This window comes from Antechinus flavipes, chromosome 1 (assembly GCF_016432865.1).
Source record: "Antechinus flavipes isolate AdamAnt ecotype Samford, QLD, Australia chromosome 1, AdamAnt_v2, whole genome shotgun sequence".
In the NCBI taxonomy this organism is placed as follows: domain Eukaryota; kingdom Metazoa; phylum Chordata; class Mammalia; order Dasyuromorphia; family Dasyuridae; genus Antechinus; species Antechinus flavipes.
This window is the reverse complement of record NC_067398.1, coordinates 727,271,781-727,286,379: the sequence shown is the minus strand read 5'-3', so window position 1 is coordinate 727,286,379 and position 14,599 is coordinate 727,271,781. Positions and strand designations below refer to the sequence as shown.

At 51.1% G+C, this 14,599-nt stretch overlaps 1 protein-coding gene across 1 annotated transcript in view; it reads right to left on the bottom strand.

Moving 5' to 3' along the window:
- The window catches only part of LOC127549201 (uncharacterized protein C8orf48-like), a 23,858-nt gene extending 9,702 nt beyond the window's left edge, over positions 1 to 14,156 (bottom strand). Inside the window, exons 1-4 of the mRNA XM_051977034.1 lie at positions 13,720 to 14,156; positions 8,336 to 8,629; positions 5,409 to 5,534; positions 1,111 to 1,346 (exon numbers count right to left, since the gene is read on the bottom strand). Of these exons, the coding sequence (XP_051832994.1) occupies positions 1,111 to 1,346; positions 5,409 to 5,534; positions 8,336 to 8,627 (654 nt within the window). The 5' untranslated portion in view covers positions 8,628 to 8,629; positions 13,720 to 14,156. The remainder of the gene's footprint in view (positions 1 to 1,110; positions 1,347 to 5,408; positions 5,535 to 8,335; positions 8,630 to 13,719) is intronic.
- Positions 14,157 to 14,599: the final 443 nt, after the last annotated feature.

Here is a 14,599-nt window from a genome sequence, read left to right as displayed (position 1 = left end):
GAAATCCTGACAGAAGAGGGGCTGAAGCAGGTGAATCATTTGCGCTCAGGAGTCCTGAGCTCTGGTGCCCTGAGCTGATCCAGTGTCCAGACTATGTCTAACATGGTGAAGCCCCAAAAGCAAGGGGCCGACAGGCTGCCCGAGGAGGGACCCAGGTCAGAACTGGAGCGGGTCAGAGCCCCAAGCAAGATCGGCAGTGCCGTCGATCCAGAAAGGGGTCGCCTTATTTCCAGTCCAGGTGAGACTCGGAGGCCAAAGTCTCAAAATCAAACCAACCAACCAAAAAAGTCCCACTTTTAAGATGGGGAGGTCACTTCTTCCTATGGTTCCCATCATTCCCACCAACACACCCACTCGCTACCCCAAGCAAAGTTCCTGGAAAGAATCAGATCGGGAACAGAATTTCCCCTTGTAGGCGCTTTGGCCTTTGAAAACCTCTTTGTTGGTATCCCCTGCTTTCGTACAAACTTCGTTGCTAAAAAGTACATTTCCCTCTCCTCCCCTCGCCCCCCACACAAGTGGCCCTTGGAACAAAGGAGGACAGGAGGGTTAACGGGCAGTGGCAAAACAACCCAGACTCACAGCAGGTGAGTCTGACTGGACCTGCCCAATGTTCTCCCCACTGACACCCCACACACACCACCTAAGAGAAGGGAGGGAGGGACTGCATTATCTCAACTCTTCTGGGTCAAGCCAGAGCATCCCAATTAGGCAGAGCTCACTCTGAGCTTGCTGGGTGTGTCCTTTGATGCTCCTTCGGGATTCCTGGTAACCAGCCCCTTCGTCCTCACGATGACTGCCAGCCCCCCTCCCCCCAGTGTTCTTCCAGGCTGGCAACTCTAATGTGGCTTCCCTTTCCTCCCTTTCCTACACTGAGCAAGAAGAGATCAGCCATTCCTTGGTGACTCCAACTGTGCTGCGGGCCGCCTTACCTTGGGACTTCCTCATCCCCACCCCTCACCTCCATCTGCCTGGCTGTTTCCATGATTGGTTTTCATCAAGCCCAATGTCACAAGATCTGGGAGGCGGGAGAAAAACATGGGTCCCTTTGAGGATAAACACATCAGAAGGCTTTCCTTTTCTGGTGCTTCCAAGCTCCAGTCACTGTACCTGGCTGGGTGCGGCCCTCAGGTTCTGCTGAGAGATTCTGTTTATCAGCCGATGAGGAACGACACAGTCGTTCACCTCGTCCGTCACTGGCTTCTCCGCGACCAATCCCTGCGGCTGCCTCTGACGGCCGCTGCCGTTCGCCTCCCGGGAGTTCAGCTGACGACGGAGCAGGTTGATCTTCGTGGCACAAAAAGCCTGCACGGCATCCCGCTCACTCTTAGGTGCTTCCGTGACATCTGTCAACAACACATGCCCAAAACAAAAATGTCAGCTACGAGCGCAGGTTCAGGAGGGTCACTTATTTTCTATCTTCAGCAGCTTCTGTTTTTATCACTTCGGAAGGAAAAGAAGAGAAAACCATAGATTTCCTAGAGTGACAGGCAGAGCGCACCGGAAGGGAAAGCATCATAACATGGCAGAAGAGACCCGGATACCCAGGTTTTGGAGGACCTGGGTTCAAACCTGGCTCTACCACTTCCTGGTGGGGGAGAGGGGAGAGAGAGAGAGAGAAAGAGAAGGAGGGGTGGTCAAGGAACACGTCACTCTCTGGCTTCGGTTCCCTCTTCTTCAGAATAAAGTGCCTACGTCACATGGTGGCTCACATGTCTATTCAACTCTGCCGGGAAGTACCCCAAAATGCCACAGAATCACATTAGGGCACCATCCGCATCCGACGGCCTCGGTCTCACTGGAATCAAGGTCTTCTCAGTCTTTTTGGAATAATCCTTGTTTCACCCATTCATTCAAGTGCCAGACTAAGATAATACAGCACATGTGTGTCATGGGAGGTGATCAAGCGAAGAGTAGGAAGAGATCCTGAGGAATCCAACTCTGCCTAGACTGGCAGGGGAATCCTTAGAAGGAGCTTAGGTCAGACAGGGAATGGCTGGTTTGGGGAAGATCTATCTCTGAGGCTGCTGACGCAACCCTTGTCCCACTCAAGAGAATAAAAGGTCCCTACACCTCAGTTCTGCACATTGCTCGGCCTTGTGCTTAGCATGCTGCCGACTGCTTCACGATAACTATCACTGTGAGGAGACGTTGGTTGGGGAAGAAGACCATTCAATTAGGGGGAGAAACATGGCTCACTGGATCTCCCTCCCAGCAAGAATGATTGTAGAACTCAACGAACTGTCTCTGATAGACATCATCCAGAAAAGCACGGGACGGTTGCTGTTTCTCTTCCGGGTGAAAGAATCCTATGGATCTCTCCCAGAAGTCATCTACACCACCCCTCCTCTCCCTCGCCGAGAAGGGCAAACTTTCTCTGTACAGTTCCCAGCCAAAATCCACCTCTACTTCCAACGAGCCAGTCAAGGAAAGCTCCTTCAGTTCTAAGGCTGCCCCTAAGGTACTCTCACGTTGTAAAACAAGAATGTTAGAGAATTTGGAGTTAATTAATGCTCACAGTCATGTTCCCATGTCCCTGAGTTCCTTGGAGCTGCCTTATGTGATGATCCTATGTTAGGGTCTGGTAGAGCTTTCCCAGACATTTCTCCATCACTGGGCACAGGTCATCAGCCCACTTGGTTACCCCAGAAGTACTGCTGGGAACGGTCTGGGGTGGAGACAGGGCCTTTGCTTTGGGCTTTATGGCACATACTTCCAAGTCTAAAAGGACATGGAATCACCCCTCTATCTCTAGTGATATTTATGTCTAGGGAAGAAAAGGGGATCGGAAAGGCCCAAATTTTACTCTTTGTCCATTCCTTGTGCCAAACGGTGCAGGCCTTTGAGTCACTGAACTTGACGGGCTTTAGAGAAGAAAAGGATGTCAGACATCAGCTGGCAGATGGATAGTTTTAAGGAGAAGGAGTCTGATACCATTGCACGCAGAACTCCTGACTCCTCTCCGCTGATTTCCTGCTGCCTTTCCCCTGTTCTCTCACACATTTCCCATGTGCTTAAACCTCACCAACGGACAGGGACTCTTCCATACTGACGCTGGCCTTCCTGGCTGCTCCACCACCAAGACCCTCCATCTCTCACCGCTGGCCATTATCTCTCCCTGTCTCCCAGCCCTAGAATGCATTCCATTATTCATTCAACTCTCCTCAAAAATACCAGCATCTTCAAGAATCCTTTCACGACCCCTCTTAATGCTAGGCCCATCCCCCTCTTAATTACCTCCTGGTCGGTTAGCCTGTATGTGTGATGTGTGCATGTCTGAACGGCAAAGTCCTTCAAGGCAGGGATGGAGTTTTGGGGACTCTGTGTACGCTCACGGCTTAACGGAATGCTTGGCACACGGGGGGTGCCCGAGAAGCGTAGATGGACGATGATATACCCACGGGGAAATGCAATCTGGTGCACAATAAGGGAAAAGAATGAAACCAGTTCTCTTCATGCAAAAGAGGAGCAGAAAAATTCTATTTCGGGTGGTCGATAGAACTAAAATCTAGGAGAAAGAATCCATGAGAATGTAGATGAAGAAGGCCGTGCAGAGGTCCACGAGGATGGCATCAAGAACAGGGCCATTTTTAAGATCATCAAGCAGAAAAGTAAGGAAATTCAATGCATCTTGAAAAATAAAGGCATGGCAATGTTCTTGGCTACGAGGGATAGAGGCTCACACACACTGAGAAGAGGAAGACAACCCACAGAAAGAACCCTGGATTCCGAGGCTGGACGCCTGCTTTAGCCACCTAGTATCTACGTGCCCATAAGCTGGTCACGGAGCTTCTGAGGGCTCAGTTTCCTCCGCCGGAGAACAAGAGGGTTGGATCAGCTGTCTCTTTGAGCTCTAAAATGTCAAAGTTTGTCCACAATGAGGAAATGGCTGATGCTTCTGGGCGCTTCCTTAAAGTTCACTCTGCGATACCTGGCCATTACCTTCCCTGTCACAGGACTTGCCCTGGGGTTCCAAGTCGAAACCACAAGCGTTTTTAAGGCTCACACGAGCCAACGCTGCTCTTCCTTTCTGAGAAGCGCACTGTTGCTTCCAGCCCCATTGGAAGTGGAGCTGATGGCATCCGTTCACGTATAAAGAGCAGGGGATGCTGTCTAAGGAGCATGTGCTTAACATCACCTACAGCCAGAAAGAGGGGATCGAGGCAAGACAATTACTGGACGTGGGTTTTCCTTTGCTGGAAGCAAGTGGCCTTATGGTCTTGGAAAGCGAACAGAGCAAAGCTGTTCATTTCCAGATGAAATCTATGGTTGTGTTGTTGTGTTGTGCACAGCAGGAAGGAGCCTACCTGCCATTTACCCAGAACAAAACAGATGGAGAAAATGAGCCACCCTGTGACAAGGGGGGTTTCCATACTCCCCGATCACATGCCTCACTCAACTAAGGAGAAGTAGTCAAACTGGTCCAAAACACAAACCCAAGGTCAAGAACACTTGGGGTGGGGGAGGGGCTGGGGAAGCTGACGGTAGCCAAGACAGTTTCCAAGTCGGCCGAAGCAGGCGTCCCTGGGCCACCAACAGAAGCCCGGGGGGACGAGGACCGCTGGCTGATGTTGGCATCAGGGCACCCTCCCCACAGCTCAGTGATGCATTTGAGCCAGGACTGGAACCAGATCTCCTGGGCTTGAGCACCAGGCCTCTTTCCACTCCATCACACTGCGGCCAAGCAGAGAACCCAAGGCCTCAGTCTCCAAATACGGTTCTATCGGAACTCGAGACGAGCGCCAGCACCGGAGTTACTGCAGCGCAGAGAGAGGAACGTGGGAAGGCCGAGCTAGGTTCGAGTCCTGAGTCTGAAGAGCCGGGGGACTCACAGGGGGTGGAATTCAGAAAGAGATCACCCATCCTCCACACTCCACAGAGCAGTGGAGTCAGGCCTCCTGGCCCTGCTCCTCACCACCCCCTCCCTGGGTCCTTTGCTATTTGCCAAAGCAAGGGAGGGGACAGGATGGTGCTACCATCGCATCCGTCCTCTGAAGGGATCACTCACGATGGCAACAAACTCTCCACTTGTGCAGGGAAAAAAGAAAACATCTCCCCGGTACCTCGCTACTCTTTCCTGGAGCATTTTCTCTGGTTCTGCCTTACCTGAAAGCACAAGAAAGCCAAAACCTCAGCATTTTGTCCCAGCAAAGAAGAAGAGGCACGGCAGCCTCTTCTCCACTTTCCTTCTGCTTGAGAAAGCAGGCGGGCTGACATTTCTATAACGTTTTCAGGTTTACAAAGGCTTGTTTCACGGCAGCCCCGGGAAGGGAGACAGCGCAAGGATACTGTCTGTGTTCCAGAGAAGAAACGGAGGCTCAGAAAGCCTAGGCGCCTCGCCCAGGGTCACACAGCTATGGACAGAGCAGAGGAGGAGCTGGTTACCGCTAAGTCAAGGCCAGGCTTACCTGCGTGGCTTGTGGGGCCCGCCCGGGGCTGTCCGTTGGCACTTTCTTTGGCCTTGAGATGCTGGATCCACCTCTGACTCAGTTTCTCCTGTAGAGCGGCAGAGTCCAACGGGTCCAAGGGCTCATCTAAATCACGACAGGGAGATGTCAGCTGACTATGGTAGAGGGCTAGCCGCCGAAGACCTCACAAGGAGGCTCTTGTCACCACAGTCTTTGAGGCCGTCACTGGTTCAACCTCAGGAAGCCATCATAAGGTTTGTCATTACTGGGATGAAGCTGACTCAGAACCTGATCGACCCCTCTGGGCGGCCTCCCCTCGGGGAGAATGAGCTTCCTAAGAGCAGGGCTGGTTGGCTTTACTATGTGCATTTTCTACAGTGAGGTGCACATGGGGAGAACCTGAAAAAGCCTTTCTGGCCCATTCTTTATGGCCATGGTCAGAATCTCCAGTAACTGAGTCGGAAGGATTATAAAAGTCTAAAGGAGAGCCACTTGGGGGCCGGGGTTATGACCTGCCTTCCTGGGAGGATCCATGCAGGGCACTCTGCCCTCTGAGCCCACATTTGACTTCCTGAGGACATTCTACCCGGTGGGGAGCCCCAATCAATACGCTAGATCCCAGAACACTAAACCGCTCTTTAGTCCCCTGTTTGAGACATCCTAAAAATCAACACAAACAGCAGTATTGAGGAGTGCTTCCTTGCTGACTGCAATGAAAGGAACAGGCTCCCGCAGAGCCCCTAAATTGGAAAGTACCTCAAGAGACCAAGCACTTGAACGGAGAAAGAAGCAGACGCCACTCAGGAGAGGCGGCAAAAAGCCAGAGCTCAGAATGGCAAAGGTTAGAAAGGGCCAACGGGTGGGCTTTCTTTGCTGAACTGTACTTCTCTGATACCAGGGAAGGGGCTGTTGAGGTTGGGGAGATGTCACTGGGAAGGGATGGCAAGGGGAAAAAATCCATCATCCTTTTTGAGAAACTGAGAAATTTTGAGAAAAGATGTTCTCTCATCCCAGCGTCATCCTCCAGGCTACAGCGTGTACCCAGGTCCCACTGCCCAAAGAGCCAAAGGACGCCGGGCCCAGAACGTTGCCCTGTGCACCTCTTTTAGGACTCGGAGCCCTTGCCAGCCACTCGTTTCTTTCCCCAGTTGCCATTTGAACCTTTCTGCTTGGTCTGTTTCCTAAGGAGATGCAGAAATGCTTCTTTGCTCACTCAACCCTGAATTTTCTTGAAGTCCCCTATCGGGCCACGCCTCGTCATTCTTTCCCCCTCCCTGTCACACTGCAGAACTGTCCTGACAGACAAATCTCAAGGACTGGTGCCAGTGGAGAGAGTGGCCTGTGGAAACGGGTCATCCCAAATAGAAAATTCTCCCCAGTCAGTACTAGCCGGCCCTGGAACGAACCCCATCGTGTTCCTGGAGCAGGTTTGTTTTTTGGATTACCTTCATCGCATGGGAATATTCAACGTGGCCTGCATTCCCTGATCTAGAAGAAGAGAGTACGGCGTCATAGAAAGGGGACCAGACAGCCCTGTTTGTAGTGGCTAGAAGCTGGAAAATGAAAGGATGTCCATCAATTGGAGAATGGTTGAGTAAATTGTGGTATATGAACGTTATGGAATATTATTGTTCTGTAAGGAATGACCAGCTGGATGAATACAGAGAGGACTGGCGAGACTGACATGAACTGATGCTGAGTGAAATGAGCAGAACCAGGAGATCATTATATACCTCAACAACGATACTGTTTGAGGATGTATTCTGATGGAAGTGGACCTCTTCGATAAAGAGAGCCTTAATTGATCAAAGATGGACAGAAGCATCTACACCCAGAGAAAGAACACTGGAAATGAATATAAACTGCTTGCATTTATGTTTTTCCTCCCAGGTTATTTCTACCTTCTGAATCCAATTCTCCCTGTGCAACAAGAGAACTGTTTGGTTCTGCACACATATATTGTATCTAGGATATACTGCAACCCATTCAACATGTAAAGGACTCTTGCCATTTGGGGGAAGGGGTGGAGGGAGGGAGGGGAAAAATCGGAACAGAAATGAATGCAAGGGATAATGCTGTAAAAAATTACCCTGGCATGCGTTCTATCAATAAAAAATTATTAAAAATAAATTAAATAAATAAATGAATGAATGAATTAAATAAATAAATAAATAAAAAAGAAAGGGGACCAGATTTCAAATCAACAGAGGTGGACTCAAATCCTGCTCTTCTCAATATTATGCATGTGACCTCTTACAAGTCACTTCCCCCATGTGGGTCTCAAATGACTCATCTGTCGGTCCAGGGTTGGCCACCACATTGTGGTCCCCTTTACTTCTCGATCCCACGTAGGCCCCTAATGCACGTACAACTCACAGACGGGACCGCTGTCAGGAAGGGAGTGAAACCGAGATAGAAAGGGGATAGAAAGAAGGGTGAAGGACTTTGCTGCGTGGCAAGGGGAGGTGAGGAGGGAGGTAGATATCCACCTGAGGAGCTGCTGAAGTAACAACTTCTGGCTTCTCAGTGGCCTTCCCTGCCCCTCACTGTACTTTCTTCAGAAGAGCTGGGGCCTCTTCACCAAGGCACCCGGTGTGGACCTTTTATCTCTACTTGGCCCATGTTCTCTGAGGAAACAGAGAGCCAGACGTCTCATTTGTGGGGGGGTATGTCAGGGGTTGCTTCTGTTGCGGTCTGCAGGTTGCTGATGTCCGTGGTGAACCTGTCAGTGGCAGCAGGGCTGGCCTCCCGATACTAGAGAAACATGGGCAAAGGTGGGAGGTGGGAGGAAGTGCAACCCTGAGCTTGTGGCCAACAGAACTGACTTAGCACGGTGCCCGGCATGTAGGAGATGCTTAATAAATATTTGCCCATTGATGGACGGCCTCACAGCCCTCTCCTGGCCCCTCCCACTGGGATTTCTTTACCTTCATCCTTGGAGCTCGGCATCAGCCACTTGCTCACAGAATGGCTCCCGGAGGCACTGGACTCAGTCTGGTCGTCATCGGAAGCCACCAAAGAGCCACAGGGTTTCCGCTGCGTCGGGTGACATTTTTCCTCTTCTCCCACCACCATCTCCTCCTCTCCTTCCTTCTCTGTGAAGGACTCAAAGCTCTCACTGGAGTAATTAGAAGGAACACTGCTATCCTCCGCTTGTGACTGTTGAGAATCATCTCTGGGCATCTCGGGTGAGGCTCCACCGGGGACCACGTAAGGCATGGCTGCAAGAACAAAAAGAAGCTCTTGGCCCTCTGCTCCCTGCCCCGCTCTGCCCACTCCCTTGGCACGACTAAGGAAAGAGAAGCATCACAGAACCAGCACCACTTATGTGGCCGGCGGAGAGGGACAAACACTGGAGACAACAAACGAGAGCTTCCCCGGCCGCGTCTCGTTAGGAGGCACATCTCTGGCATCCGCCTGAAACGAACACGTGCGAATTAGCTCCCAAGAAGATAAAAGACTTGGTGAGAATCGAGTCTCTGCCACTTAAGACTCTAGAGACAGTTGTGAAAAAATATGGGGATGTTCCTTTTTCTCCTAAAGTGAATGGGGAACAGCGAGGGCTGGAGTGAGGGTTAGGAAGCAAAGTGGCCCCATGGGATAAACAACTCCCAGATTTGTTTCCCTGCACCACAAGATCGAGGCTTAGTTTTCTAGTCGGTTCCCGGGGCCTTACAGCTAAATGACACCCACCTGCCCAACAGGAAGGGGTGGGTAAGAGGAGGGAGTATTTAAAGGAAGAAGAAGAGGGTCACTTATTAGGTAACTGGGTCCATTCAATTTCAGTAGATGAACTCTACTTTGAAGGTGAACCTCATCTTGCATCACAGGTCTTAAAGCATCCATGGTCTGGAGCTAGTGGGGGCCAGCGTGGGCCAGCAGAAAGTGGGCAAAGATACAGCTACAATATTTACTTCAGAAACCTTGACAAAGGGATTAAAATGGGCACATAAGTTGGCTGCATCTCCTGGACCTAATGGAAGCTAAGCGCTGAGGCTACAAATTCAGGTTTCTATTCTGAAAGTTACTTGTGTGGGAAGCCAGAGTACTTCCCACGGGCTAAATCTTGTCCCAAGGACAGCAGCGCTTGAGCCCTCTCAAGTTGAAACAGTGTTTTATGTACATTCTCCCAGTGGCTCCTCACACCGTCCCTGTGCTACCATCCCTCCCACAAAACTCCCTGATGTGATTGCTCATGATCATACAGCTACAAAGTCTCACAAGCAGCATTTGAATTTGGGTTTCTCAAGCACAGAGTCCAGCCCTATTACTCCCACACCACACTGCCTCCTCTCCTTACTAGATGTGAAAATGTGAATCCCCCAGAACACTCAATAACAACTTGTCCCATTCCTTTAGTTTTCTGGGCTGAAGGTGAACCAGGAAAGTGTTTCTGTTTCTACTCTTGGGGACAAAGTCTTCTCAACAAAATAAAAACAGTTCCCATTCCTGTCTTAGTTGGGACAATGATGATCTACAATGTGAAACTGTCTTTCGGTAACACAGAATGTTGCCCAAACACAAGGTCATCCTTCTGAGCAATGCTCCCCAGGCTCTATGTGGGGAGGGGGAGGCAAAGTGGACACCGGATCACCCCCTGTCAGCTCTTCCTGGGGGATGCCCTTTTTTCTTTATCTGGCCCTCATCTCGGCTCCTCTGCCCCACATCCCATAGGATAAAACGTCATCTAGTTATCCTTCTCCTTGTGCTGAAATGGGCAGAAGGGGAACAAAACTATTGAACAGTGGGAATGGGTACTGGAAAAGACCTCAGAGACGAGGGATTCTCTTTTAAATCTTTTTTTCCCCCTCAATAATGTTTTATTTTTTCCAGTTACACGTAAAGAGAGTTTTCAACATTCGTTTTGCTAAGATTTTGCGCTCCAAATTTGTTCTTCCTCTCTCCCACTTCCCTACCCCCTCCCAATTCAGCAAGCGATCTGATCAAGGTTATACGTGGAAAGTCATTTAAACACATTTCCACGTGAATCATGTGGTGAAGGAAAAATCAGAACAAAAGGGACTCACCACGAGAAAGAGGGAAAAAGTGAAAATGGTGTGGTTCAATCTGCCTTCAATCTCCACAGTTCTTTCTCTGGATGGCACCTTCCATCCCAAGGCTAGGAGAATTTTCTTGGACCACCCTGTTGCTGAGAAGAGCTAAGTCAATCATCACACAATCTTGCTGTCACTGTGGAAAATGTTTTCCCAGCTCTGCTCACCTCATACAGCTCATGCTGTTCATGTAAATCTTTGCAGGCTTTTCTGAAAGCACCCTGCTGATTCTTTCTTTTTCTTTTTAATTAAAGCTTTTTATTGTTCAATACACATGCATGGACAATTCTTTAACATGAGCCTTCGCAAATTCCCAATTTTGTGTTCCAATTTTCCCTCGCTTTCCCCACGCCCTCTCCTAGATGGCAAGTAGTCCAATATATGTTAAACATGGTAGAAATACGTTAAATCCAATATATGCATACATATTTATACAATTATTGTGTAGCACAAGAAAAATCAAATCAAACCAGTGAAAAAGAAGAAAAGAAGAAGAAGAAGAAGAAGAAGAAGAAGAAGAAGAAGAAGAAGAGGAGGAGGAGGAGGAGGAAGAAGAAGAAGAGGAGGAGGAGGAGAGGAAGAAGAGGAGGAGGAGGAAGAAGAAGAAGAAGAAGAAGAAGAAGAAAAGAAGAAGAAGAAAAAGAAGAAGAAGAAGAGGAAGAAGAGAAGAAGAAGAAGAGGAAGAAGAAGAAGAAGAGGAGGAGGAGGAAGAAGAAGAGGAAGAGGAAGAGGAGAAGAAGAAGAAGAGGAGGAGGAAGAAGAAGAGGAGGAAGAAGAAGAAGAAGAGGAGGAGGAGGAGGAGAAGAAGAAGAAGAGGAAGAAGAAGAAGAAGAAGAAGAAGAAGAGAAGAAGAAGAAGAAGAAAGTACAAGCAAGCAACAACGAAAAGAGTGAAAATACTATGTTGTGAGGCACTCTCAGTTCCCACAGTCCTCTCTGGGTGCAGATGGCTCTCTTCAGCATTGAACAATTGGAACTGGTTTGAATCCTCTCATTGTTGAAGAGAGCCACGTCCATCAGAATTGCTGATCATTTCTGACAGAACAATCATATTCCATTCCATTGTCCAGCCATTCCCCCCCTGATGGGCATTCCCTCGGTTTCCAGTTCCTAAAAAGGGCTGCAACAAACATTTTTGCACATGGGGGAGCTTTTCCCTTGGACGAGCTCTTGGGAATATCGTGGCACTGCTGGATCAGCAGCAGACCAGGCATTCTGAACCCGGGGCGCACAGACCTCATTCTCCAGAGTCCATCAATGGTCTGCAGGGGCTCTGTGAACGCACTTAGGGCAGGAACGAATGACACGTTCCTTTTCAGTAACTTCTACATGATCTTGAGCATCTCCTTCGACCAGGGATGAAGGCAACAAACTGGATTCAGAAAAGGGGCCCATCAGCTTCCCCAGACTGACTGACAAAGGGGTTCGTGACCCCAAATGGTGGGGGGCCCTTTCTCTACAGTCCAAGTGGCTACCTGTCACCTAGGAAACCTCTGAGAGCTTTGTTTAGGACTTCAGACCTAGTTCAGAGCAGCACCAACCCCAGGCCCTGCCTTCAGCCACCTCCCCTTTCTCTCCTGCTCTTGCTCCTCCTCCTCCTCTTTTCTCCTCCTACTACTACCCACTCTACTCCAAGTGTGGGGCAGTTGATTGAGTTCTCTGACCCTTCAAATGATTCTTCCAAGTTGTTGCCAACCTCTTCCATGACTAAAATGTGTGTGTGCCTTACAGCAGTCGGTACGTGACACAGTATTTTCCTTTCCCTTCTCTCAGGTGATCAAGATAGCAGCTCTCTCGCCAGCCACTTGACTTGGAAGTCCCTTTTTGACCTCAGGAGACAAGAGGTAGAAGAGCTCTGGGAGATCACCCAGTCGCCCTTCCGGGCACTGCACAAGGAGAAAGGGGGGCCCCCGCCTAAGGACTGGTGGCTAAGGACCAGAAGGGTCCTGGGAGCAGAACCCAGGGTTCCGGGCCCTTTCCTCCACCTCCGGCAAAACAGCCCCTGCAGTCCAACTCAGGCTGAACGAAGGGGGGAATGCCCAACAGCTGGTCAATGAAGGGCTCAACAAGACCCGGCGCTTCTCTGCCACAAGGAGTGATGATTTTAGAAACAATGTGGAAACACGTGCAGGAAATAACGAAGGCGGAATGAGCAGAAGCAAGGGAAAGTTTTCTGCACTAACAGCAGGATTGTTTTAGCCACTTTGGGCCACCAAGTCATTCTGATGTTTACAAATATCCAAATGAATGACGGGCCTAGGAAGCAAGAAGCATCAGGGAAAGAACCGCCACCCAGAGAGAGAGAGATGGATAGATCTGTGACTAACGGTGGCCACAGGAGGGCAGAGAAAGTGAGGTGATAACTTTCAAAGGGAACTCTGGACAGTATAGATCTGCGGGCTCAGGAGCAATCCTCTTTCTTCCTATTTCTCTTTGTTAGGGAAACGCTTGTTTTCTTTCTCAAGGTCAGAACAACAACAACAAAAAAGTTGTGGAGAGCCCAGCCAGTCTGCAAGCCCTCTCAGGGCCACAGTGGAGCCAGAGGGACCCTCACTTCCGGCCCCCTCCTGTCTCCCCACCCGGGCCCCTAGGACACCAAGAAGGACACACAAACCAAGGGAGGCGAGTCCCGGTCGCCAAAGGCTTATTCCTGTGGGTATGGGGGAGGATGGGAGGGAGGGAGGGAGGGAAAAGGGGAGGCTGAAAGAGGAGATGGGAGAGGGGAAGAGAGAGACTGGGAGGGGGTGGGAAGCGGGGATGGGGGAAGAGAGGAGCTAGAGGGACGAAGCGGGAGGGAGAGAAGGCTTGCAGCTGTTGCTTTCCTTCATCATGTGTCCCCCGAAATACCTAGTGGGGTGCAGCTGTTCCCAGGAGGGGTCTCTCTCCGCCTCCCCAGGAAGTCTAGGGGACTGGTGGGGGGCCCCGGGATCAGGGTCCCGGGACTGGAACAATTCCTCCCCTCACCCCCACCCCCTGTACGTTTTAGGAAACTGAGGCCCGGAGGGAGAAAGGTCCAGTTCGGGCCACACCGACCAGTTGCGGAGATCACCGGAAGGGCCGGGCCCGCAGCTTTGGGGTTCTGGGGGAGTAACTGAGGGGGCCCGGAACTGCAGGGAGAGGCCCCCCATCCGGAAGCCTGGCCGCCGGGGTCTTTTTCGGGGTCTGGGTGGGGGATTGGGAGATGGCCAAAGAGAGGACCAGAGCCAGAGGGGGCGGGGGCGTCCCGGGGTGTGAAGGGACGGGGGATACCAGGCCTACCGAAATCAGGTCCCGGGGCGAGTGGCGGGGGACGCTTCTTCCTCCCGTCTGGACAGCAGCGCCGCAGCTTCTTCCTAAGCTCCGTTTTCCCGGCAACTAGCAGACGAAAGGCCCCTCCCCTTCGCGAGGCACCGGCCGGAGAGGGCGGGGCTTTTCCTCGCGATGGGGGCGTGGCCCTAAGGGACCTCGGCTAGGTTTAGCCGGCCCTGGGGGCGGGGACTACGGGAGAACGGGGGTGGGGCCCAGGAGGCCACGGTTAGGCTTCGCGGGCTCTGGGGGAGGGGCTTATCGGAGGATGGGAGCGGGGCCTGGGGCTGGCGGGGAGGACCAAGTGAAGGAGCTGGGGCGGCCCTGCCCGGCCGTGAGGTCTGCGCTGAAAGCCGTCCTACCGGGCTCTGAGCCTGCTCGTCTGTCACTCCCTCCCTCCCTTTTTCGTTCGTTCCTTAGTTCCTTCCTTCCCTCCCTCCCTCCCTTCGTTTGTTCCTTCCTTCCTCCCTCCCTAATTTCTTTCCTTCCTTCTTTCCTTCTTCCCCTTCCTTCCTTCCTCCCTCCTTCCCTTTCTGTGGCTCAGAATGATGAGGGATCCCCATTTAATAAAAGAGCTGGAGAGATCTCTAGGAGCAAAAGAAAGTTTATTGTGTGTTCTCCCGAGAAACCTGCGGCCCCGCAGCCCAACAAGCATTGGAAGGGAGGAGGCGCCTTTGGGCACAGGTTGGACACTTTAAATAGTCCCCAAGGCAAACGCCCCGCCCACCACTGACCCTCATCCTCATTGGCTGAGGTTCTTAAATGGTGGGAACTACCCAGGAAACTAAAGGTTGGCCAATAGGTACCTACCTGGCTGCTCCTATTGAATTGAGGAGGTAGAAAATGGTGTCAT